Source organism: Apodemus sylvaticus, chromosome 16, assembly GCF_947179515.1.
Source record: "Apodemus sylvaticus chromosome 16, mApoSyl1.1, whole genome shotgun sequence".
NCBI classification, from domain to species: domain Eukaryota; kingdom Metazoa; phylum Chordata; class Mammalia; order Rodentia; family Muridae; genus Apodemus; species Apodemus sylvaticus.
Genome location: NC_067487.1, coordinates 30,346,779 through 30,372,063, shown reverse-complemented (window position 1 = coordinate 30,372,063; position 25,285 = coordinate 30,346,779). Strand labels below are relative to the sequence as shown.

The window sequence follows — 25,285 nt, the reverse complement described above, 5'->3', positions numbered from 1 at the left end:
TTTGGATCACTGGGAGGAGTCCTAGCACCTCTGGAAAGGCACCTGTCTGATAACAGGTGTGCAGTGGGCACTAACTAAATGAGTGTTTGTGAGGAGAATCGGATAGCCACATATATGTGGTCTGGACGTGGTAGTGTTCAGCCTCGGAGCAACATCTGAGATAGTTTGGTTTTTATTCTTTCTTTCAAATACGCTGACCACCAAGGTTCTCAACTGGCCACAACTGTGTTTTCCACGAGATTCCGCCGTGCCAGCAGTTCCTTTGACCCACGGGGGCGGGCCTTCCTGCTCCTTTTGGCCACTCAGTGCTTCGCTTGTACCTTAGCTATCCTTTGAGAGGAGGGTCGTGATCTCTGAAAAAGTCTTTCTGAGTCCCCAGGAGGGCGCTCGTCCTTTTGGGTGGAGGTAGTGGAGAAAAGCGGTACAAGGTCTGTTGCCGGGTCAGTCTTGAAGCGGAATCAATCCCAAGAGCAGGCAGAGACCTGCAGCCTCCGTCTTGGCACACATGAGTCTCATGTCTTTGCTTTATAAAGTACTGTCCTTTTCTGGGCTGCCTTTTAATTGTGCCTTTTGTGGTTTTCAGACCACCGCACTGGTAAATCTCAGACAGTTGGTGTTTTATCCCTGTACTAGCTCTGCAACGATCTTCTATAATGTCGTTACGGGCCCTTCAGCTCCGATCAGCGTGGCAGGTGCAGCACATTAGCACCTCCAAATTAGATCATAATGCAACAATGTCTTATTGAAAACATCTATAAATATCTCATAAAGCTTAGACTTTCCCTAAGACAGGAACATCACTTCTGAAAAGCTTTCATCTGTTACTCTAGAAAGAACGATAAAATATTTAGACATAACACGATTCTGTTTATTATAAACTGTGGTTTCTTACGCGAGGTTACTTTAAATTTATTTAGGCAAACACCCTTTCTTGTATTCATACCTCACAAATAAAGCCTTTATCATTCATGATGTTGTTGCTCCCATTTTAGTAAGTGAGATGGTTTATGAGTACCGTTCATCAGTGAGACAAATGGTGTTCGTAGTATTTCGGCACCTGGCTGAGCGGTGTAAATTTTAAATTACTTCTTTATATATCTTCTACAGCCATTGTCTTGTTTCACTGTAGTGAGTTGATGCTTTGCTGTTAAGTGATTAACTTTCTTTTCCAAATTCTCACCCAAGATGGAGGCAAAGAAGTGCTGTCAATGCACCAGATTCTCCTCTACCTGCTCCGGTGCAGCAAAGCTTTGGTACCCGAGGAGGAGATCGCCAATATGCTGCAGTGGGAGGAGCTTGAGTGGCAGAAGTATGCGGAAGAGTGCAAAGGCATGATCGTGACCAACCCTGGGACGGTGAGTCCTGGCGCATGCGCAGCCTCCTTCCCTTGTCTGGATGTTTCACACAAACAGTAGCAGCATGTAACATGTTAGCAGTAGCGGCATGTAACATGTTAGCAGTAGCAGCATGTAATATGTTAGCAGTAGCAGCATGTAATATGTTAGCAGTAGCAGCATGTAACATGTTAGCAGTAGCAGCATGTAACATGTTAGCAGTAGTGGCATGTAACATGTTAGCAGTAGCGGCATGTAACATGTTAGCAGTAGCGGCAAGTAACATGTTTGCAGTAGCGGCATGTAACATGTTTTGAGTACTCTAGCTTCTTGTCCTTTGGGTAAGTGTTCTTTAATACATAGTGAATAAGAAAAAAAACACTACAATTTGGGTGTATTTTTGTTCATCTGCCTGAAGATGTGTGTGTGTGTGTGTGTGTGTGTATGTGTGTGTATGGTGCTAATACACACACACACACACACACACACACACACACACCTTTAAGACTTTTGATGTACTCAGCAGACTTCTCCCCGTGAGGACTGTAAGTCATATGAGAATACACTTTCTTTTGTACTAGTTTTAAAACAAAAAACCTTTGCCACTTTGGTACTGGAGGAGATTGGTTTTTTGCCTAGTTTTATATTTATTTTAGTTTCTAGTGAAAATTTATATTTTAAATTATTCCCAATTCTTATTTTTTGTTACATAAATTGTTATTACCCATTTTTTGATTTTATTCTATCGTATTTATTTTTGTTATTGATCACTTGTCATATAGGTATTTTTTAATCAGTACATATCCAAAACTATGTTCAAAACTAGAAAGGTAAAATAATTTATTGCTGCTATACTGTTAAACACCACAAAATTCATAAAGTATTTTTTTAAAAAAATATAAGAGCCCAGTGTATGGCCATGAATTGTCCCCTCTAAACAGGTGCTTATATTTTCATTTCTTCTGGCCACTTGAGAGCTAAGTCAGAAAGTGGCTGGTGGTAGGAGATGGATTTGTCATGCTCTGTAGTAGTGTCTTTGGGACGTGTCACCCTGGCTTGGTTCCCTGGCATGGTTCAGTTTTCCTGAAATCCGATAGCCAGTCAGAAGTCATTTGAAAGAGGCTAAGAAGCCTCTTGAGGATTCATCCCATTGTTGTAGACAGTGGGCCCAGGAAGTTACAGTGTTGAAGCAGTCCCAGGAGCTTCTGATCCCTCCTGGCTTGTGCTGATGCGCCGGTGTGGACACTTACCTGTCGCCCAGCCGTAGTGCTGCCAGTGTACCGATGAGCCGGTGGGTAAGCCACAGCTAGCAGTTTGTCCGTGATGCGATCAGCCTGTGACAGACGTTCAGTCCTCGGCCCACACACCGAAACCTCCAGTTCTAGCAGAGATGAATGTGCCGTAAATGCCGTAGTAAAGACAGAAACGAAGTCCTGGTCATTGGCGTCGCTAATGCTCATCTTTGAGATGGTGGACGGCTCGTTTTATAGATAGTGAAAGAAACCAGACTCTGAGGATCAAAGGCTTCTGCTGGAAAACGATCAGAAATAGATTAGGAAAGGCAGCACAGGTATTTGTCTTAGGGATGTGATGAAGAAGTCAGCTATGTTTTACTGTTTACGCAAAATAGTTTTCTGTCACAGAAGTGGCTTTTCGCTCCGTATTCTGCAGACATGTATGTGCTCCAGGGCACAGTGGGCATGACACTGCATTCCGTCCTGTACAGGACACGGTTGAAAGATTGCCTAGTGGTAAGGACATTGGGAAATTTATTGAGTTTTCCCCGCCATTATGGTCACATTAAATACTTTCTTGCTGCAGACTCAAAATAATTAATGTTCCTCCCTGACAGTTTTGCCTCCGCCTGAGAACGCTTTGGTCATTAGTAAAAAGGCTTTAAATTCTTACAGAGAGAGGCACTGATAGATTTGTAGGCTATCGCCAAAGTCTAGAACTTACTTCATTTCCCACCTCACCATCCTCATAATTTAGAGATGTTTTTTTTTTTATTTTTAAAAATTAACTTTGGTATTTGAATCAAGGTTTTATGAGCCCAGGATGGCCTTAAGCTCTGTGAGCCCAGGCTGGCCCTAAGCTCTGTGAGCCCAGGCTGGCCCTAAGCTCTGTGAGCCCAGGCTGGCCCTAAGCTCTGTGAGCCCAGGCTGGCCCTAAGCTCTGTGAGCCCAGGCTGGCCCTAAGCTCTGTGAGCCCAGGCTGGCCTTAAGCTCTGTGAGCCCAGGCTGGCCCTAAGCTCTGTGAGCCTAGGCTGGCCCTAAGCTCTGTGAGCCCAGGCTGGCCCTAAGCTCTGTGAGCCCAGGCTGGCCCTAAGCTCTGTGAGCCCAGGCTGGCCTTAAGCTCTGTGAGCCCAGGCTGGCCCTAAGCTCTGCACTTGCTCACCTCTTCCCACTTCCCTGGGCTGGGATTAGATGCCATGTTATCTATCGCACGTGGCCGCCAGGAGGCTTCTGATGGTGTCAAGCTTCTGAGCTCAGGGTGGTCCTGAATGGCGAGGAGGCTCCAGTGATCTGGAGCGGCTGCAGTTGTGGGTGCACAGTGCTTCTGTGGGCTGGAGTGGCATAAGTAGTAGCATGTTAAGACATAACTCTTCGCCATTCCTTATACAGTTCTTTTAAACAGCATGCCACCATATGCCTAAACAAATCAGTTTTAGACCTAAATGACACTTCTGCTGCTAATGGCCATTTGTGTAATTTTATGTTTAGCCTACCTGTGGTCAAAATTGTCTAATTCTTTTTTGAGAACAAAGATAATTCTTTCAAGCTAGTAGTAAGATTTTTATTTTTAGATGACATCCATTTAAAAACTTTTCGTGACTTTTTTAACAATGTGAATGAATTTATACCAATTTGTCCTCGTTGTCATTTAGCTGTAATTGTCTGCTGCTTGAAAAGGCTAAATTGGGGCCACTAGCCTACCTCCAGTTCCAGGACTCGCCCACTTTGACCTTTAAGGGCACCAGGCATAGACATGGAATACATACATGCATGCATCTGAAACAACTCATATACATGAAATAAATCTTAAAAAGAGAAAGTCAGCTGTTTGTTGTATCACCATACCTTTCAATCTAAGTGTCGAATGTAAAGGTACAGTAAAATCTGGTGGAAATGTAAATAGAGGCGTCGCTGGTAATAACAGTGCAGTGGTCATTTGAATATGACGTTATGACAGACTAAGCCTGCAGATTCCTTCTGTGATGTGGAGCCCAGTCCCCTGTAAGAGACTAGGGACAAGTTATATCTGACCAGGTGTTCTTTTAAAAGTTTAATTTTTAAAGGTATCTGTGTAGACTGCCAAAATAAAATGAAACAAAATCACTGTTCATTATGCCAAATGGCGACGACTTGTTTGCAGGGATGACATTACAGTTTTATACACTATAGGATTTTATATTCTAAAGGATTTTTCTGTTTGGAGATAAAGCTTTCCTAGAGAAAAGAAACCTGATTAATCCCTTCTCTTAGGATAAAGTTGGTGTCTCAGGACTTCTGAGGGGAATTAATGATCCTGATGTTCTTTTCTCCCTAGAAACCAAGCTCTGTCCGCATTGATCAGCTGGATCGTGAACAGTTCAACCTTGAAGTGATCACTTTTCCAATTATCGTTCACTTTGGGATCCGCCCTGCACAGTTGAGTTATGCAGGAGACCCACAGTAAGATATTTCTCGGTGTTTGTCTTGGCCAATTTCACCTTCTACTAACAACTGAATTAGCAGAGGATAACCTTTAGTGGGCATCTTCCTTTTAACAAATTAAGACTTGAAGCAAGCCATATTTCCAAATTTCCAAAATAGGTTTTGTAGTTTGTGAAGAATGAGTTTCTTTACACTGCAATAAATTACTTAGTAGATTATCCCCAACAGTCTTGTCACCAAGAGTTCTGATGGATTTAAACTTTGGGGAGCTTTTCCTCTACTTATAACATCTACTTGTTTCATTTTGTTTTGAATTTTCTCAGTGCTCTGAATGGCAGGCGGGTAGCACTATTTTGGTTTCTAGCATTTGGGTATTTGGAAGATCCCATCCAGAGTACGGGGCTGTGTGGGATGTCGGAGCTGTGTGTTCCCACCCTTAGAATTCATGTTGCTTTGCAGATGCGAGCTTTTCCCACTGGCACATTAATATTTTTCTGGGAGACGTTGAGGTTGTGTGGGAATGGAGATAGATAGGATCTTTCAGGTGTGTTTGGGCATCCAACTTTTTAGACAAATAAACAATTTCCTGACTTAATTGAAAGAGAGAAGGGCTCATACTGGGAGAGAAGGACATGGGAGATTTCCGCTCATAACTGCAGTTCTGGCTGTCTTATATTAGAAGAGGCTAAAGGGTGTTGTTCTTTTTTTTCCCTCTTTGGATAAAAGTATGAAGCAGTGAACCAGGCCCTGTGTAAGTACTTCTTTCTTTCCTCCCTTCTCTAAAACTGTTGACCAAGGAGAGGCCGAGCAGAGGCCAGGAAAGGAGCGCTTCCAACATGACAGGAAGTCTTCAAATCCCTCCTTGTCAGAAAAATGTTAGTAGAATGTGACTAGGCTCTCGTGGACTCTCGTGGTAGGGCAGTGCTGATGAAGGCTGTGTAGTCTCTGCATCCTCAGACTGACTTATCAAATTGGTACACACCCTTTGCCGTGTAGGCAACTGGATACACCTGTGGCTTGAGCGTCAGCACTAATGGGTGTTTTGTTGTAGTTTCCTTGAATCAACCATCTCTATTTTAAGGAAGGGATTTTTTCACAAAAGATATATTTTAAATTATAAAGAGGTAGCTCTGAGAAATGGAATGTGATTCCGTTGGCTGGAGTGGTTGTGTGAGCCTTCTGTGAAGTTGTTTCTAGACACTCATCCATTTAGTCTGAACCTCATTTTTAATCCAAATAATCTATCAGTCACTTAATCCTCAGGCTCCGGATGACTCTGGGCCATCCAGTTCCTGAATTCTCAAACCCTGGGTTTCCTTAGAATGAGCTTTTTTTGCCACTAAGGTATTTAAAGGAATGTATGTTTGAGCAGGCTTATTAGAGTAATTGGTTTGATTTTTCACAATTTCCCTTCCCTTTGTCTAAGATAGCTTTATGTCCTTTTCCTAGGTACCAGAAATTATGGAAAAGCTATGTGAAACTTCGCCACCTCCTAGCAAACAGCCCCAAAGTCAAACAAACTGACAAGCAGAAGCTGGCTCAGAGGGAGGTCGGTATTGAACCTGCTCCTTGGCGACTCATGCCGATGCACGTTGGGTTTATTTTCAGATTGTTGCATTGCACTGTAACTCTAGGATACGATTTTTAAAATATTTTAAATAATTAGAATTACTCCTCTCTGTATTCTAGAATAGTGATTGCTTCTTAGAAACCTAGTAGTCAAGGGAAATTGTTTGTATTTGACTTTCATACATGTCTACAGTGTATTTTGATCCCATCTCCTGGTAGGTAGCCTCTAGGAGGAACTTGATGGTGGAGGTGGTGGTTACTCTTTTCATTATGAATTCCTGGACTTTTAATAAATTGTATGCATTCAAATACAATGTTTTTGTACAAGTGAATATCTGAAGGGTAGTAAAAAGGAGGACATGGTTTCTGATGGTGTCTCACAGGGAAGTTTGAGGTCCTTGTCTTTACCTTTAACTGTCTCTTTCTTCCAGGGGAGTGTCACTTTATAGTTCAGGCTACACTCTAATTTGCAGTCATCTTGTAGAACCTTGTGAGTTGATGGGCACCACTGTACCCTTCTTGGCTCCGCCCCAACACCCACCCCTACCTCCACCCCCACTCCCACTTCTACAATATACCCCTGCAGCAAGACTGTAAGGGCTTTACAGATTAGGCAACTCGTAGAATCATGTAGGTATCTGCCTGATTGATTGTCTTTCTTAAATGGAAATGATTAACGTAAGGCTGGATATAGATACGCTTTTTACACGGTGTTTTCAGAACCCAAGCCATATATTGCTTCTCATTTGTAAAAGCATATTTTGTTCAGACATGCTGGACTAGTAGTAAGATTTAGTTTAGAATTTTTGTCATGTGGTTACTAGGAAGGATTGCTTTGTGTCTCACATCTTGGCCTTCACCTCAGGTTAAAAATTGTCCTTTTGTGTAGAGAAGGTTTAGTGCGTGAAGGAAATATTGAGGGGCTCATACGTTCTCATGCTTGATGCTTGGCTTAGAATTGATTCACTGGTGTTGAGTTACTTGCAATGAGCTCTTTTCCAGGAAGCGCTCCAGAAAATACGGCAGAAGAACACGATGCGGCGAGAAGTCACCGTGGAGCTGAGTAGCCAAGGATTCTGGAAAACTGGCATTCGTTCTGATGTCTGTCAGGTGATGACGCCTCTCTGCAAACAGTCATGCCCACATCTCTCTTCTTCACGGGTGTTGGCAGTGAGCTTGTCTCTAATTGAGAAGTTTCTGTGGATTGTGCTGTGATGTGAAATCAGACACCAAACACTGGTTCCTCTTTAGCTGCTTAGGTTTTGTCTTTATTTTCTGTTTGACCCTCTGGGGTGTGTGTGTGTGTGTGTGTGTGTGTGTGTGTGTGTGTGTGTGTGTGGTGTGTAGGGGGGAACATAAGTGGGATATTAAAGTCAGTCTGTTAGGGTGAAGACTAGTCTGCCTTCAGATGTCTCTCCCCATCACAGCGCATGTGTAGATACTCGTGCAAAAGCCCAGCAGCCACAGATAGTCACCAGAAGATACGGAGTTTCTGGACCTATGACCCGAATGAACGTACCACAGAGAACTGATGCTAATAAGCACACTGCGCATTTCCTATATGGCAGTGCTTCTCCCTTGGGTAAACATAAGAGAGCACGTTTCTGCTTGTGCCAGTGACTCCTCAGTAAGCATTGCTGTCTGCCTTGTAGTTAAATTTGCACCGGATTTGGTGTTGTGCCGCAGCGGCACGGTCTGTGGGTTTTTGGTTGATTCTTTGTCATGGTTGGTGTTGGTTCAAGTAGGTGAGAAGTGAAGGAACCGAACACAGAGACTGGGCAGGTAGGACAGCTTGCTCCATTCAGCCTTTTAAAAAATAATACACAAGCTTCCACACGCCTGATTAATGGTAGCATGTATTTTAACAAGTGCAGGCTATGCGCGTGTCAGTATTTATTTCATTGTAATGAATTAAAGAAATTCACATTGCCATTTAACTGGACAGTGGTCTTTATATCAACTGTTGAAAATAATTTTGCATTATGATGAGCTGCTCTTGATGGAGTAATATTAAAGAGTTGGAAATCGTCAGTTGCTTATGGTGTTTTGCCGGTTGACCAGTTGCCTCTCTTGGATTCCATGCACTGCACCTTCATGCCCAGCATGGCAATCAATATCTGACTGACAGTTCTTTAAAACGAGATTATTTAACTGCTTTGAGTCTCCCTCAGACCATTTGAAGCTATCGGGTAATTTCTCAGGTTGGCAGTGTTCTTCAGAACTGAGCATAAGGTTGTAAGATGCTCTCATGGACAATGAACAGACCGGTGAGCAGGCCCCTAAAACCATGTTGACCTCAGTGACAGCGCACAGTCGATTATCTAAGGATCTCGAACCGTTACAGCGGAGTGGTAGGATGTCGGATGAGCATTCAGGAGACCCGAGGCGTTTTCTCCAGCACCGTGGGGGAGTGCGGAGGTTATGCCACTCAGAACTGGAAGAGATCTCTGAGACCTTCAGTCTGACTTTCAAAAACAAAACAAAACATTATTTTATGTGTAGCAGTTCTCTGTGTGTATGCATGCATACTGCATGCATGTGTGGTGCTCTCGGTGGTTAGGAAAATATAAACTGTCAGATTTCCTGGAAGTGGCATTACCGATGGTTTTGAGCCTGCATGTGTGCGCTGGGAACTAAACTCAGCCCCTCTGCAAGAGGAGTAAATGTTATTAGCAGGTGAGACCTCTCTGGCTCCAGAGCCAGTGGTGGGTTTTGGGTTGTTTGTTTTTTAACTTACAGTTTTGGTTAACTTTAAAGTCTATTTTCCAACAAATCTTTTGGAGAGCCCATGTGTGTGCAGGATAGGACATGGCGGATGGGTGCTGGGCGATGGGTAAGGAAAGCAGATTCTGTCTGGCTCCGTTTCTCACCCTTCGTTGGTTTTCCTAAGCACAGTGTTGTTTTAAAGCACCGAGCCCTGCCTCGGCCTGCCTGAGTTACAGTCTTCCGTCTTCCTGAGGTGGTGTGTGTGCTGCCATATCTATGTCTGCCTACTGAGTGTATTGTGTCTGTGCTCTTCAGGGTTTCATCTCCTTAGCTCTTCTTTTCTCCTGATGATTTTCATTTCTATAGAACTTAGTTGTTTTTCTTATTTATAGCTCTGACTTTCTTAAATTTTTTAAAATATTTTCACCTTTCTATTGGCATCTTCAGATGAGACTTAATTATGATTGTTCTCTGTAGCTCTGTAAGTGTTTTTTTGTTTTTTGTTTGTTTTGTTTGTTTGTTTGTTTTTTGGATTTGGTTTTTTTGAGACAGGGTTTCTCTGTGTAGCCCTGGCTGTCCTGGAACTCACTCTGTAGACCAGGCTGGCCTCGAACTCAGAAATTCGCTTGCCTCTGCCTCCCAGAGTGCTGGGATTACAGGTGTGCGCCACCACTGCCTGGCACTGTAAGTTTTTTTAAAGTTGATTAAATTAAGCCAGCCAAGTGAAATGCTTCCCTGTCCATCCTGGAAGGCAGCAGAAGCCAGGACGGATGTTGTGGTTCTTGAACTTGCGTCTTGCACAACGTCACAGCCTCATGCTGGGCTCCGCCTGCCGGGCCCTGCCTGTGTAGACGAGGCCTTCTCTGTCCAGCCCTGTGTTGTCCACCCCTGGTGTCTCCTGTTACAGGGCTTCTTCTGAAGCCCCTTCTGCACCCAGGGCGTGCTTTCTCCTGTGCTCTGGGACTGCCCCTTATCCTCACCCAGGGAACTAGGCTCACAGGCCGCTCTGGCTTTGCTCATAGTTACACCCAGTTACTCTCCCTTTTCTCTCATGTAGATCCAACACCACCGCAGGCCTTTGTCTGTCTGCACACACTATGCTTCTCTTGTTCAGGGATCTTTGGTTTTGCTAGTCTTTTATTTATTTATTTTTTTAATCTTTTATATTTTAATGTTTAGGTTTCTTAGCCTTTTTTATTTTAATTTTTTGAAATTTTTATGCATGTATCTTATGCAACGTTTCATAGTCACACCAATCCCTGACTCTACCCCTCTAGCCCCACCCCCAGCCTCTCTATCTCCTTCCCAACTTTACACTGTTTTTTCTTTCTATTTTTTAATAGTGAACTAAGTCCAATTAGTGTGTGTTTAGAGCCATCTACCTAGGGCATTAGGCGACTGCCAGTGGCTTAGCGAGTCCCTCGCCCACCCTCACCCCCTGCCAAGGAAAAAAAATGACATTTCTGCAGCATGCAGTAACTGCCGTTAGCTCCTTGTCTAGGAGTGGGGGGCGTCAGAGCTCGACTTTTTATTAGTCAGTTGAAATTTGAAAACCATACGTCGCTGTTTTCTCACAGGATTTCAAAGGGTCTCAGTCTCTTTCTCTCTCTTAAATAAATAAATGCAGACGTCATGCATGTAAGATGCTTAATAATTGTTTTTAACACTGAGCTAGCTGTTCACGTCAGCTCTCTTGAGCTTCATGAAGTTTAAGTGGCTAGAAATGGTATTCCTATTGGCTGCATACTTTGTGAACAAACTGTCATATTCTTAAAAATAATTAATAAAAAATTAATAAAAACAAAAAATAAAATACTGTATTTAGAAAAATAAAATTGACAAAGTGCCGGAAATGTATATCATAATGGTGTGTCTCTTGGAAGCCTGTGCTGCAAAAACTGTGCATTCATCTTATTTATTTATTTATCCATTTATTTATTTATCTATCTATCTATCTATTTATTTATTTCCATCTTCCACAGATGCAGGGAGGCCTTACTGAATTGCCGTGGTGAGGAAGGCTTTCTCTTGGTTAGGTCCTCTTCGGCAGAACTGGTGTTTCTTCTTTTTAAGTTAATAAGATAAGACTGATTTCTGTAGCTTCAAGTAGACCCATTTTCATGTATATTTTTAATAATACCAGCTTAAAATAACTTGAGAGACCAAAATGAAAAGCGTATGTCAGTCATCCTGAGAGCTGTGCCCACTCTCCAGCTCCTGATGAATAAGAATGATTCCCTCATTCTCGCGTTCCAGGGAAACATTATTAAAGAAAAGAAAAAGATACACCTTTCATGAAATCATCTCCCAATAAGGAATCTTTAGCAAGATTAAACGTGATTGAAGCAAAGACTCAAGCTCCCAGTCCTCAGCTGCCGCGGCTGTATTAGTGGCTTTATAAAGGCTCTCTTTGAATGTCTGATTGGTAAATGTTAGACCCAATGTAGCAACTGTACACCATGTGACCGAGCTAGTCTTGAAGGATAACGATATGGCTTTTTTTATGCACACATTAAAATTGTAACCAATTTTGCATATATAGAACTTTTTTCTGGAGAAAGTTTTTATTTGAGGCTCAGAATATCTTGACCCTAAAGTGTGCAAATGTGTCTTAGTTACTCCTTTGGAATCAGAGACAGGGAGGCACAGAAAGGCCTGCTTGAGGCTGTTTTGCTAGTCCTTAGGAAATGCCCGTGATCCCAGTGCTTAAAAGCTTGAGGCAGGAGAATTGTGAATTCAAGGCCATTCTTCTCCATTGCAAATTCCAGGTTAGCCTTAGGTATATAGCGAAGCCTTGGATTTTAAAAAATAAGTGAGTTAGTAAGTAAGTAAATAAATGCAGGCTGGAGAGATGGCTTAGTGGTAAAACAGTGTGCAAGCGTGAGGACCCGAGGTCAGATGCCCAGCACCCGTGTAGGATGACACATTCCTGTAATCCCCAGGAGACGGGGGACCAGCAGATCCTTGGGGTTCACTGGTCAGCTGGTCTAGCCAAAACAGTGAACTCTAGGTTCTGGGAGAAACCTGTCGGGAAACGAAGAGAGTGATAAATTGACCCTCGGACTTTACATATGCACACCCATTGAGTGCGCTTACACACACACACACACACACACACACACACACACACACACGGGAAGGAAAAGCAAATGATTTTTTCCCCTTACGTTTTATTCATTTACCTGTCCCTGAGCTTAGCTGCAGTTGATATCCTCATTTTGGAAGTGAGGAAAAGGCAGAATAAAATAGTCCCAAGTCAAACAGTGAGCGAGCGAGTGAGCGAGCGAGTGAGTGAGCGAGCGAGTGAGTGAGCATGTGAGTGAGTGAGCGAGCGAGCGAGTGAGTGAGTGAGCATGTGAGTGAGTGAGTGAGTGAGCGAGCGAGTGAGTGAGCATGTGAGTGAGTGAGCGAGTGAGCGAGCGAGTGAGTGAGCATGTGAGTGAGTGAGTGAGCGAGCGAGTGAGCGAGCGAGCGAGCGAGTGAGTGAGTGAGTGAGCGAGCGAGCGGGTGAGTGAGCATGTGAGTGAGTGAGTGAGCGAGTGAGCGAGCGAGTGAGCGAGTGGTAGAACAGGAGCCAGGCACTGTGGTCCAGAGACTTAAGAACTGTAGCACAGCGCCCTGACAGGCGATTCTGCAGGCTGCCACATAGCCAGCAAACTGCTTCAGGACTTTATGAGATGGAGTTTGGGGTTAGAAAATCATTCTTACTTGTTGTAGAATAAACAGTGTTTTTATGAATTTTTATAGAGTTCAACATACTGGTTTCTTCCCCCCAGCATGCAATGATGCTGCCTGTTCTGACCCATCACATCCGATACCATCAGTGCTTAATGCACTTGGACAAGTTGATAGGATATACTTTCCAAGACCGTTGTCTGCTCCAGGTAAGAGGTGCTATTACACAACTCCTCTGAACTCACTCAGTGAGCCTGGGAGAGCTCACCCTGCCCAGGTCAAATGGCCTATTGGGTTCTCCTTGGAGAAAGCACCACCCTCCCTGCTCTCGCCTCGCCTTGGCTGCTTTCAGATCCTTTTCCTTATATTTATTTGAGCTGTAGACTGATGCCATGCTGCAGTCTGTCTGCCAAGGCTCAGTGCCTCTTCGAGCATTCTCTTGTTCGTGTCTCTTCTTTCTACAGTCCAGGAGTGTAATCCTCCCTGAAAGGGGTGAGATTTTAGGATTGTTTTTGAAAAATCTTGCAGCCCAGGTCTGCAGATTTGATTCTGAAGGCGCCTCACTGTTTGCCTGAAGCGTTCCGTGTGGAGTGTTAGGAGGCGGCGCCTCTGGGCTGAGTGCTTAACCTGAGCTTCTTTCATCCAAACCGTAGCTGGCCATGACTCATCCGAGCCATCATTTAAATTTTGGAATGAATCCTGATCATGCCAGGAATTCGTTGTCTAACTGTGGAATTCGACAGCCCAAATACGGAGACAGAAAAGTCCATCACATGCACATGCGGAAGAAAGGTGTGTTTGGGTGACTGTAAGACACTCCTGTCTGCTCTGTGCTGCTTCCTAACGCTCAGATGCACCCCCCTCACCCCCACCCCCGTCCTTGGGTTGGACCTGGTGGCTTCGTGAGCCCCTCGCTCTAGTGCACCTCATTCCTCCTGGGTAATAATTCACTTTGGGCATGGACGCATAGTTTAGAAATTTTCTTTCTTCTATCACATATGTTAGATGTTAAACTTTTAAAAGTCAAATTGGGGTGAGAAGAATTCCTTTCTATATATCATATAATGTTCTAAAATAGTTCTTAAATTATTTATTTGTATGTTTGTGGTTTTTTTTTTAATAGGAATTAACACCCTAATAAATATCATGTCACGCCTCGGCCAAGATGACCCAACTCCTTCAAGGTAAATTTTTAAAAAGCAGATTTACGAGAAGTAATGTCCATATTTTATAATTTACTCACTTCAAGCATAGACTTCAAATGCTTTGGAGTGTATATCCCTAAGACTCAACTGTAGGTGTGTGATTTCCGGGCATTTTCATCATATCAAAACCAATCCCCTATGGCCGTGAGGAGTCCTGGTAAGTCCCGGCCTCCCCAGCCCTGAACAGCCGTCACCTCTTCGCTAGCGCCTCTCCGAACAGTCCGTGAGCAGCAGCGCACTCCGTGTCCTCGGTGCTTTGTTCCTCTTGGCGTAGGAATTGTGTGTAACAAAGATCCCTCATTTCTTCTCTTGCTAAGTCATCTGCCGTGGTGTGAAACCTCACACATTTTGTTTATTCGCTGGGCTTGTGGACATATGCTTTGACTTTTCTTGATATTGGTCCAGGAAGGAAATTTTGATGTCATGTGGTAACTGTTTTATCTTTTAAGAAAAACTTATTTTTTATTATTATTACAGTAGCAGTGTATAAGTCTTCCTATGTCTCTTAAACATTTTAACTTAAATTTTTGGTGTGGGTGTATGTGTGTGTGTGTGTGTGTGTGTAGTATAGTATAGCTTAGTTTAGTTTAGTAGGTTTGGCATGTACAGCTGAGCCCGACTTCTGTTCAGGTCCTCATGTTTTCACAGCAATCTACATGTCCACTGAGCCGTGGCCCCAGCCTTGTCCCTGGGCTTTAATGTAGTCGTCTGTACTGATGCGTCTGCGTCTTGCCATCTAGTTGGATGTAGTTTTTCATTATGTCCCGGATGTGTCATGGTGTTTAGTACTGATGCATATTAGTTCATGTCTCTCTCACATCTTCAGGGTTTTTTTTTTTTTTGTTGTTGTTGTTGTTGTTGTTTTTAATTAATGGTTTAAATCAACCTTTTTACGTTCTAGATGAGACTCTTATCAAATACGTGGTTTACAAAATCTTTCCTTGTTCTAAAGATTTCCTTTTAATCAGCTGATGTCCTTTGAGACAAACAGATTTTTTAAAGATTTATTTATTTATTATATATAAGTACACTGTAACTGTCTTCAGACACACCACAAGAGGCCATCAAATCTCATTACAGATGGTTGTGAGCCACCATGTGGTTGCTACGATTTGAACTCAGGACATTTGGAAGAGCAGTTGGTGTTCTTAACCGTTGAGCCATCTCACTGACCCCCGAGACAAACAGATCTTAATGAATTCTGATTTATTAGTTTTATTGATTGTAATTTTGGGGTTATGCCAAGAAAACCATTACTAAGTATAAACTTTTGATGTGTTGTAGTAGTAGTAGTAGTAGTAGTAGTGTGTATGTACACATAGTGAGAGTGTGTGTGTGCGTGCGTGTGTGTATATGTATGTGTGTGCACTTTTGCTTCTTTTGTGGTTTTACAGTTTTACATAATTCATGTAGGTGTTTTTAATCTGTTCTGAGTTACTTTGGATGTGGTGTGATGTAGGGACCACCCTCTGGTACCTAGTTGCTTCAGCAGCGTTTGTGGAATCTCCTGATGCCCTGTTAAGGACCTGCTTAACATTTGCTTAAAGGCTCACTTGTTCTGAGGGTGTGGGCGTGCCCTCTGCCAGTGCCACACTGTCTTGGTTGATAGCTTTGGATGGAGTTTTGAGATACTGGTCGGTAGGTTTTTTTTTCTTTCCTATGATATTTTTATTTGGTTTATTGTGACAATATTGGCCATTGGTTGATCTTTTTTCCCCCCTTATTTCTTGATAAGACAAAAGATATCTGTTTTAGGGTTTCTTTACTGTGAACAGACGTCATGACCAAGGCAACTCTTATAAGGACAGTTTAATTAGGGCTGGCTTATGGATTCAGAGACTCAGCCCATTATCACCAAGGCAGGAGTGTGGCTTTGTCTAGGCAGACATGGGGTTGGGGAGGTAAGAGTTCCACCTCTTGTTCGAAGGTACCTGGAAGACTGGCTTGCAGGCAGCTGGGAAGAGGGTCTTAGAGCCACGCCCGCAGTGGCGCACTTCCTCCAATAAGGCCACACCTCCACATGGTGCCGTTCCCTGGGCCAAGCATATTCCAACCACCACAATATCTTTATTAACATCTGCATTTTTGTTTGGCTTTGAGTCCTTTCTGCGAAGGAAGTAGGCTGGATCTATATGAGATCTACATCATGTTTTGGCTGTGAGATGTCCCTCATAGGTTTGTGTGTTTGAACAGTTGGTCCCCAGCTGGTGGCACTGTTTGGAAAATTTTAGAACCTTTTAAGAAGTGGCTCTTTACAAGGGCAAATGGGACACCAAGTCGGCCTTACAGTCCGCTTCTAGTCCATGAGTACTCCATAATGGAGACGCTGGACACTCCTGATGGCACGCCTTCTATACAGTGATACGCTGTATCTGTTCTTAAACTGTCAGCCACTGTAACCCCTCCCCTGAGGTCGCTTCTTGCCAGGTATGTGGCATGTATGTAAAATAGCATGTCTTTATTGGCTGATGAGACACTGAGGTTGCAGGCGCGAGAGCTATTGGTGTATAAGTTGAGCAGACTGTATTCTAAAAGCCATTTGAAGAGATTGCTTGAGGGACATGGGCACAGGGGAAACGTTCCTGAACAGAACACCAACAGCTTATGCTCTAAGATCAAGAATTGACAAATGGGACCTCATAAAATTACAAAGTTTCTGTAAGGCAAACTTTGTCAAAGGTTTGTCCTTTGTCAAAAGGACAAAACGGCAAGCAACAAATTGGGAAAAGATCTTCACCAACCCTACATCCGATAGAGGGCTAATATCTAATATACAAAGAACTCAAGAAGTTAGACCCCCCAAGGAACCAAATAACCCTATTAAAAAATGGAGTACAGAGCTAAACAAAGAATTTTCACCTGAAGAAATTCGGATGGCCAAGAAGCACTTTAAGAAATGTTCAACATCATTAGTCATTAGGGAAATGCAAATCAAAACAATCCTGAGATTTCACCTCACACCAGTCAGGTTTGGTTAAAGGTTAAAAACTCAGGGATGCTCCCTTTGAAACTGGGAGGTGGCAGTGTTTACTCACGGTGGCTGTCACTGCCTCTGTCCGACCATGTTCAAGCTGAGTGGGGAGACCAGAGCTGAGGTGGCGGCTTCAGAGGTCGCCCTCCTCCACAGCTTCCCTTTCCGTCTCACGTCATACAGCTCGGCGGCGCTTTAGCTGAAATGTTTGGGACCAGAAATATTTGAGAACATTTCAGAGTTTGAATTTGTTAAACATTTTTTTTAAACATACTGCATTGACTTTATCACTTTGAGCAGCTCTAATCCAAAAGGCTAAATGTTCCAAAAATTCAAGAAAATTTTAAGAGCACCGAAGTGATTGCTTGAAAAGTTTTGTGTTCTATTTTTACCTCTGATACTGTGATTAAAATAATAATAAAAAAATAAAAACATTATGACCAAAGCGATTCAGGGGAGGACAGGATTAGTCCTGTTTTGTCGGCTTACAAGTTCCAGTGCATTTCTGAAGGAAGTCAGGGCAGGAGTCCAGCAGAAACTTGAGGTAGAGACTGTGGAAGGACAGTGCTTGTCGGCACACACACACACACACACACACACACACACACACACACGCTGGCTTGTGTTTAGTTAGCTTTCTTACACAGCGCAGAACCATCCGCCCAGGGACAGGGCTGTCTACAGTGGGCTCGGTTAACAATCAAGACATTCCTTCACAGACAAGGTCGTGGGCTGGGCTGGTCCCTCTGATGAGACATCTTAGCGGGAGGCTCACCTATGCCACGCTGACAGTTCAAGCCAACCAGGACTCCTGAGATGGGGAATCTGGACGCTGCATTTGTAATTTAGATGCCTGGCCCGCGTGACGGTTTTCCATTTGGCTTGACTCAGATTTCTTTCTTTTGAGGTTGTCTTAGCTCCATCCTTTTTTTTTCTCTTCAATTCAGAGTTAGAAAGAAAAACTGGGCAGTGGTGGCACACACCTTTACGTTAGTTAATCCCAGCCCTTCGTAGGCAGAGGTGTGGCAATCTGTGAGTTCAGGGCCAGCCTGGTCTAGAGAGCGAGTTCCAGGATAGCCAGGGCTGGGAGAAGAAACCCTGTCCTGAAAAACAAACAAGCAAACAAACAGGAGCTACAAAGAGAAGCAGCACAGAACTTTAAAATTCTTGCTTGGAATGTTGTCTGTGTCTAGGCGTGCCGTTCTTTCCCAGTCTGAGATTATAGGAGATCTACTTCAAAAGTACCTAGACACCCCCTGCGAGATACGGGAGCCCTGCTTCTGCTTCACCCTGCTATGTCGTGGACTCCAGATGACCAGTCTTTTATACTTTGATTACATTTTCATTTAGGGAAGTAGGGCTTCATGTGGGCGTTAGAGGACAGCCAGCAGGGGATGGATGGGTTCTCTCTCGCCAGCCACCAGGGGCGTGGGTCCAGGGAGCCAATTTAAGCCTGACAGACAGACAGACAGACATTCAGTGCCTTTTCTTGGTGAGCTGTCCCATTGGCCCGAGATGACCAGTTGTGGTTTCCTTTGTCGAAAGTGTGTCTATGCACCATGCGTGTGGCGGGTCCCTATGGAGGCCAGAAGAGTGCCAAGCCCCCTGATATTACAGTTACAGACTGTTAGGGGTGCTGACATTGAACCCAGGTCTTCTGAACGAACATCCAGTGCGGGTAGCCACTAGGCCATCTCTCTAGCTCCTGATGATCAGTTCTTAAAACCAGGCACCTTGCTTAGTTCCCTCCCAAAGCTCGCCACATTCATCACCGTTGTCTGTATGTAAAGTACACCTGAGGGTGTCCATAGACTCTTGTTCTTCCTCCTCCCATTTTCCTCTGCTCTTCCTCCTCTTCCTTTTGTGTGGCTGTGGCTGTCTGGTAGTGTATGCCTAGCATTCCCAACCCTCTGGATTCCATTTCCTAAGAGCCTGTAGGAGTAAGAGTTTGAATGTGTGCAGCCCGTGAATGAGAGGGGAGGGGAGAGGGACAGAAAAGGAGAGGCAGGCGGGGTAGGTAGAGCAAAAAGATTGGAAATCTCAGAATTGTGTCATTTCTGAGTTTACTGTTTTGAAGTTTCAGAGCAGACAGCAGGTAAGATCTGAAACCGGGGGAGCAAAAGCAGTTAGATCTAAGTCCTTAGATGGCAGAGTGCAGCCGCCGCCCGGAGGTTGCGGGCAGAGTGCCATCATTGCTACCACAGACCGAGAGCTGATAGCTTCTCTTACTCTCTGACTTCTGCAGATTGTGGGCTCTGTGGATGTCGAGTTGACCTCAGTGTCTGATCCGAAAGAGCCCCTGGCCTTGCTGCAGGGTCTGCGGCGGGACTGTCGTCAGTGGCCCCGCAGCTGTGCGGCCACAGAAGCCGCACTTCAGATGCTTCGTCCAGATTTAATTCAGCAGATGTTTTATCCAGAGCCTTTGAGTCTGAGGCAGTTTGCAGGTATTTTAGGGGATCCAAAGCCAAGTACCACAAAAACCCCCAGTTCTCGGGAGACAGGATCGCCTAGGGTAGGATGAGAATGCTAGAAACCTGAATTATATAGGAGAGGCTCTGATAAGTGCTTTAGTGAAGATCAAACGTGAACCAGGAAGGCGCTGCCACGGGGCTCAGGCTGCACCAGGCGGCTGGTTCGGGATTAGAGGTCAGTTTTGTACTGTGCACTTGAATAATTGAGTTGACTTTAAACTATTTGCCCTCTCCTTTGTTTGTTTCTTCGTTGCTGTTAGCATGGGATGCGGTTGTCTCTGCTCCTAGGAAGCGCATGCTTATCTTTGAAGCACACTTCCTAAGAGTGAGAATTGGTGGTTAGGTCTCAAGCAGGAGGTTAGAATGTTTCTAGTGCTGATCAAGGGGTGAAGAAGGGAGGCACCAAGCTCCACTGAGCTCCTCCCGGACTGCTTTGGTGCCCTGCCCCGCTGTGCCCACCCTGCAGTGCCCTAGGAGCCAGCCACATCCTGCCTGTTTGCCCTGGAGCTGCTGTTGCGTGGACATTTCACTCCCTCTGAGCCTCACCTTTCCGTCTTAGCTATTGTCTGCTCCGCGCGAAGGCTGAGCTGCCACCTGCCAGCCGCAGCTCACATGACCTGGCCCTGCCTGGACTGTGTTCACAGGCATGTCCTCCTCATGTGGGGAGCCACGGGCTTTGTGAGTTGTCAGGCATCCTTTCTTCCTCACATGCCGGTCGTCATTTTCCATTTGCCTCTGGAGCGCCCAGATGGCCTTGTGAAGTCCTGCTGGCGTCCATTCCTTGATACATGTCTTGTTCTTTTGCGTCTTCTGATCATGCGGCAGAACTAATTTTCTTTATTAGACAGTGAGGGTTTCGAAGTCTGTGTCCTATTCTCTTTCTTCCCCTTTCATCTTGTAACCAGTTCCTTTCACAGAGAAGACACTTCAGTAAATAAGTATAAAAAAGCACTGTTCGCAACAATTGCTCTTTGTTATGTGGTATGTTTGTAGGTGTGTGTACAGACACACATGCCTTTGTGTGTATGCGGTATGCGTGTAGGTGTGTGTACAGGCACACATGCCTTTGTGTGTATGCGGTATGCGTGTAGGTGTGTGTACAGACTCACATGCCTTTGTGTGTATGCAGTATGCATGTAGGTGTGTGTACAGATGCACATGCCTTTGTATGTATGCGGTATGCGTGTAGGTGTGTGTACAGACTCACGTGCCTTTGTGTGTATGCAGTATGCGTGTAGGTGTGTGTACAGACGCACGTGCCTTTGTGTGTATGCGGTGTGCGTGTAGGTGTGTGTACAGACGCACGTGCCTTTGTGTGTTTGCGGTATGCGTGTAGGTGTGTGTACAGACGCACATGCCTTTGTGTGTATGCGGTATGTGTGTAGGTGTGTGTACAGGCGCACATGCCTTTGTGTGTATGCGGTATGCGTGTAGGTGTGTGTACAGACGCACATGCCTTTGTGTGTATGCACATGCCTTTGTGTGTATGCGGTATGCGTGTAGGTGTGTGTACAGACGCACATGCCTTTGTGTGTGTATGGGGAAGCCAAAGGTCAGGGTCGTCCTCCATTACTCTCCCAAGCGTTGTCCACATGAGATCTGGTGAGGCTGGGTCCATCCCCATCGTGGCAGGGAGTGTGGTGGGGAGTGTGGCGGGGAGCGTGGCGGGGAGCATGGCGGGGAGCATGGCGGGGAGTGTGGCAGCAGGCAGGTGCTGGGTCAGTAGCTGATCTGTAGGCAGAGAGAGACAGCGCCTGGCATGGGCTTTTGAGACCTCAAACCCCAGTGACACTGTTCCTCTAACAAGGCCATCCTCCCCCAGCCCCCATCATTAAATCCTTCCTCATAGTCCCACTCCCTGTGACTCAGCATTCAGATGGACTAGCCCGGGCAGCCACTCTTCAGTCCACCACAGCTTCCTGCTGTGTGAGACCTGAGTGACCACAGGATAAGGCCCGAGAGCCATTGCTCCTGAGTATGAGACATAGGCCTGTACAGTCTGGGCTACTTGGTGAGCCAACCCTGTGTTCCCCTTTTTACGAGAAGGGGAAAAAAAGTAAATGTGCTGGGATTTTTTGATATTTCATTTTTTTTAAATATAAAATAAATTTATTTTTAAAATTTTTTATAAATAAATTTTATAAATAAGATCTTTTTAAAGTTACGTTTGCCGTGTGAGTGTGTGTGTGTGTGTGTGTGTGTCCGTGTCCATCCCCGTCCGCCTTCCATCTATATCACAGCACATATATGGAGACCCATGGACAGATTGGAGTCATTCTCCCCTTCTACCATGTAGGCCCTGGGACTCATACTTAGATGATCAGGCTTCCTGGCAACATCTTTACCTGTTGAGCCATTTCCCTGGCCCTAAATGTGCTATTTTAAGTGGTCTTTACATTTTCATTGTAGGATTAATCACAATGAAAGGTTGGAGTTCCTGGGAGATGCTGTTGTTGAGTTTCTGACCAGGTAAGTAGGTCTTCCCCAGTGCTGACATGTGGTAAGCATTACCTCCTTTGTAATTAGCCAGCCATTTTAAGCGAGGCGTTGGAACGCCGTGTATTTATTTTCTCCTCTGAAAGCTTAAAAGGCACGTGTCTGTGGCTCTGGCCCTGACAACTGCTCTCGCTGCTGCTGTAATGAGTGAGATTACAAGATGAAAGGCTAGTGTCTCTGTCCTGTCAAGCATGTGTTAAAGTTGTTCACAGCCACAGGAGATCAGCTGGTCCTGGGCTAGATGCTTCAGAGCTTATATTCCATTTGAAAGGGAAAGGATGATATTTTAAAATGTCATCTCATCTTCCAGGATTTGCCTTTGATCCTGTTCTGTCTTTCTAATCTTGAGGGAAGTAAAGCTTCCAAGTAGTTTTAATGACTAGGGGTGTGTGTGTGTGTGTGTATGTGTGTGTGTGTGTGTGTGTTTTAAGATTTTCCACACTGGAAAGTGCGTTTTTGTCTTTCCATGCTCATAGTCTTTTTCCTAAAGGGAGGTGACACATGCTTCCCTTTGAACCGGAACTGTCTTGAACCATTTTTATTACCTTACGGTCATTTATTTTCCAAAGAAGAACATAAAGAGAAGGGGCCATCTCCGAATACTCCAGGATGAGCTGTTGTGGTGGGCAACAGGTTTGATGAAGTAGAGTGCCGCAGCTGCAGCTGTGATCCAGATGTGTTCTGGACAGCCTTCTACCCTGGCCACACTTTGTCCTGGAGCTCCCTCTCTCTCGTCATTACATAGCACCTGCCCAAATGGCACTCACTGCTCTAATCCTGGCTGCTGTGTTCCGGATACTTTACAACCACATTGCTATCTGGAATGTCCTCAGGGGCCGCCCATGATCCTACCCAGCGGAAGGCATCTGTTTATAAGCCCAAGTCTGGGCTTTGAGACGTTTTCTCTCATTAGTCACAAAAGTGTGACAGATTGTATCATTATCAGATTTTAGAGAAATCTTTGTATTTGTTTTTACTTTTTGAGCCATGGTCTCACTATCTAATCCTGACTGGCGTAGAACTCACCATATATACCAGGCTGGTGTATTAGATTAGAACTCGCTGATCTAATCCTGACTGGCGTAGAACTCACCATATACACCAGGCTGGCTTTATACTTACGGTGATCCTCTTGCCTCTGTTTCTAGAATGCTACGATAGACCATGACTGTCACTGTGTCTGTCCCCAGAGAAATCTTTTAACAGCAATCCATATGCACATAAGAGTAAATGTTGCTGTTGGGGTTTTGTGTGTTCATAAATAATTTCCTCTTTAGGTCAGTTCAGTGCAACAGACTAGTGTCTGGCAGACATGGTGGCTATCACCTCTGTGCCTGTCCTGCAGAGCTGCAGGCAGTTTGTGATGCATATTTATGTGCTCTTTTCTGGTCTGTTTCCGGCAGTGTCCACCTGTACTATTTGTTTCCAAGCTTGGAGGAAGGGGGCTTGGCCACTTATCGGACTGCCATCGTTCAGAATCAGCACCTCGCCATGCTTGCAAAGGTACTGTTGGACATTGGCAACGATTGCAGAGTCTGGCGTTGTCTTCTGGAGCCCACAGACTTCTGCAGCTGAGCGAATTGTCCTTGAGAGGATACCAGGGAGTCAGGTTTTATGGCCCAGGCCATGGTGGAGTTGTTCGTGTCTTTGTTCTGGTCTGTTACCTTTGAATTTCACCAGCAGCTAATGAACTCAGCTGTGAGGTAACTTGGAAGCAGATGAGTGAGGAACAGACAGCTGAACACGAGCAGCTAAGCATTTGGGGGAAAGGAACATGGGAGCCATGCAGAAGAAATGAAATACTTCTGTAACACATTTGTTTATTAATTTATGTTAACAGGCAGAATTATAGCTCTGAACAGAATATTTCAGACAGTTCACATCCGTATGGGATACTTTTGAGACCTTTGAGAATCTCTAAATCACAAATCCCATTAATTAGGATTTAGGCTTCAAGCTTTAGGCTGTATGTGTTCCTCCTTGACTTAGCTGAGAGGCTAACAGCTCAGATTCATGCTACACCCCTGGTCTGATCTGGCTGTCTTACGGTAACTCCCACCAGAGAGGAACATGGTCATTCTGGCTGACCCCTTAGGGTTTTGCATGCTATTTTTGCATCCTAGGTGCCAGTAGGACAGCCTTTCTCTCCCAAAGCCTCAGCTCTCTCGTGTGTAAAGTGGGATCGACATTTAGCTTCCACACACATGCTGGTTTTGAGAATTAAATGAAATTAGGAGTTTTTATGAGTCTATTTAAAGTGGGTTTCATGATCTGTGCTCATAGAAATCACACAAAGATGTAAATGAATTTGTAGCAACTAGTTATTTTTGGTTTTGTTTATCATTGTTCTTACAATAAATGCTCACATTTTATAGACTTTTGTGTTTATGAAACACAGAAAACATGAAGGCTTTTAAGCTCCTAGACATCAGTGTCTACTGGAAAAGCTTCCCTTTGCTTTAAATAGTTTCTTTCCCTTTCCTTTTATTTTGATTATAAAAGTTGGAAAATACTAGCTTTGTGCCTGGCTTGTTGGTTTGATCTTGTTAGGATGTTAATAATATTAATAATGTAGCAGATTTCAGCCGGGTTTTTGTGTTAGCACAGAAGCACTGTGTTACTTTGTGTAGTCGATGATCACAGTTACAGTGGTAGGTAGGCTGCAGACCGCCCTCGGTGGCATCGGAGAATGTAATTGAGAATGTCTAATGTAAAACTAAAGCAACAGGAAGAACCCACCCGCTTTCAGCAGCCTTGCAGTGCGTGACGTCCGCGTGCTGCGGAAAGGTGCTTTGGTGTTTAGCTGGCATGCCATGCGTTTCCTGGTGGTCCATATTTGTGGTTGGAAGTACATAGTGACCAAGAGCTTTCAGCCTCTCCATCCGTGTTTTCTTTCCAGTTTGGGCCTTAGTGCTATTCCTCAGACACCGAAATGACAGCGGGGAGGATATTTACCAGGTGTCGCCTGAAAGCAAGTCATTACATAGCACATTGGATGCTGTCCACAACCATGAGGAATGGCCGGCTGGCCACTGTCTCCCTGGCTATAGGGACAGTTTTATTTCCCCAAATCCACCCTAGCACAGTTCTCTGATTTGGACTCCAAGTGCCGGGGATATGGTGTCTTCAGGCATATTCATCTTTGATTTCCGAAGTTTACTTATTTCTTATCCTAATATATAATCAAATATAAATCCTTTGT

General features: G+C 44.5%; 1 protein-coding gene across 4 annotated transcripts in view; it reads left to right on the top strand.

Annotated features, from left to right (window-relative positions):
• The window catches only part of Drosha (drosha ribonuclease III), a 111,595-nt gene that overhangs the window by 55,473 nt on the left and 30,837 nt on the right, over nt 1–25,285 (top strand). For 3 of the 4 annotated variants that reach the window (XM_052159368.1, XM_052159367.1, XM_052159370.1), the window contains 9 exons: nt 1,186–1,355; nt 4,884–5,008; nt 6,440–6,539; nt 7,562–7,669; nt 13,042–13,149; nt 13,594–13,732; nt 14,064–14,124; nt 21,997–22,056; nt 23,487–23,586. In XM_052159368.1, coding sequence (XP_052015328.1) covers nt 1,186–1,355; nt 4,884–5,008; nt 6,440–6,539; nt 7,562–7,669; nt 13,042–13,149; nt 13,594–13,732; nt 14,064–14,124; nt 21,997–22,056; nt 23,487–23,586 — 971 coding nt within the window. The remainder of the gene's footprint in view (nt 1–1,185; nt 1,356–4,883; nt 5,009–6,439; nt 6,540–7,561; nt 7,670–13,041; nt 13,150–13,593; nt 13,733–14,063; nt 14,125–21,996; nt 22,057–23,486; nt 23,587–25,285) is intronic. The other variant, XM_052159369.1, reaches the window with a different exon arrangement.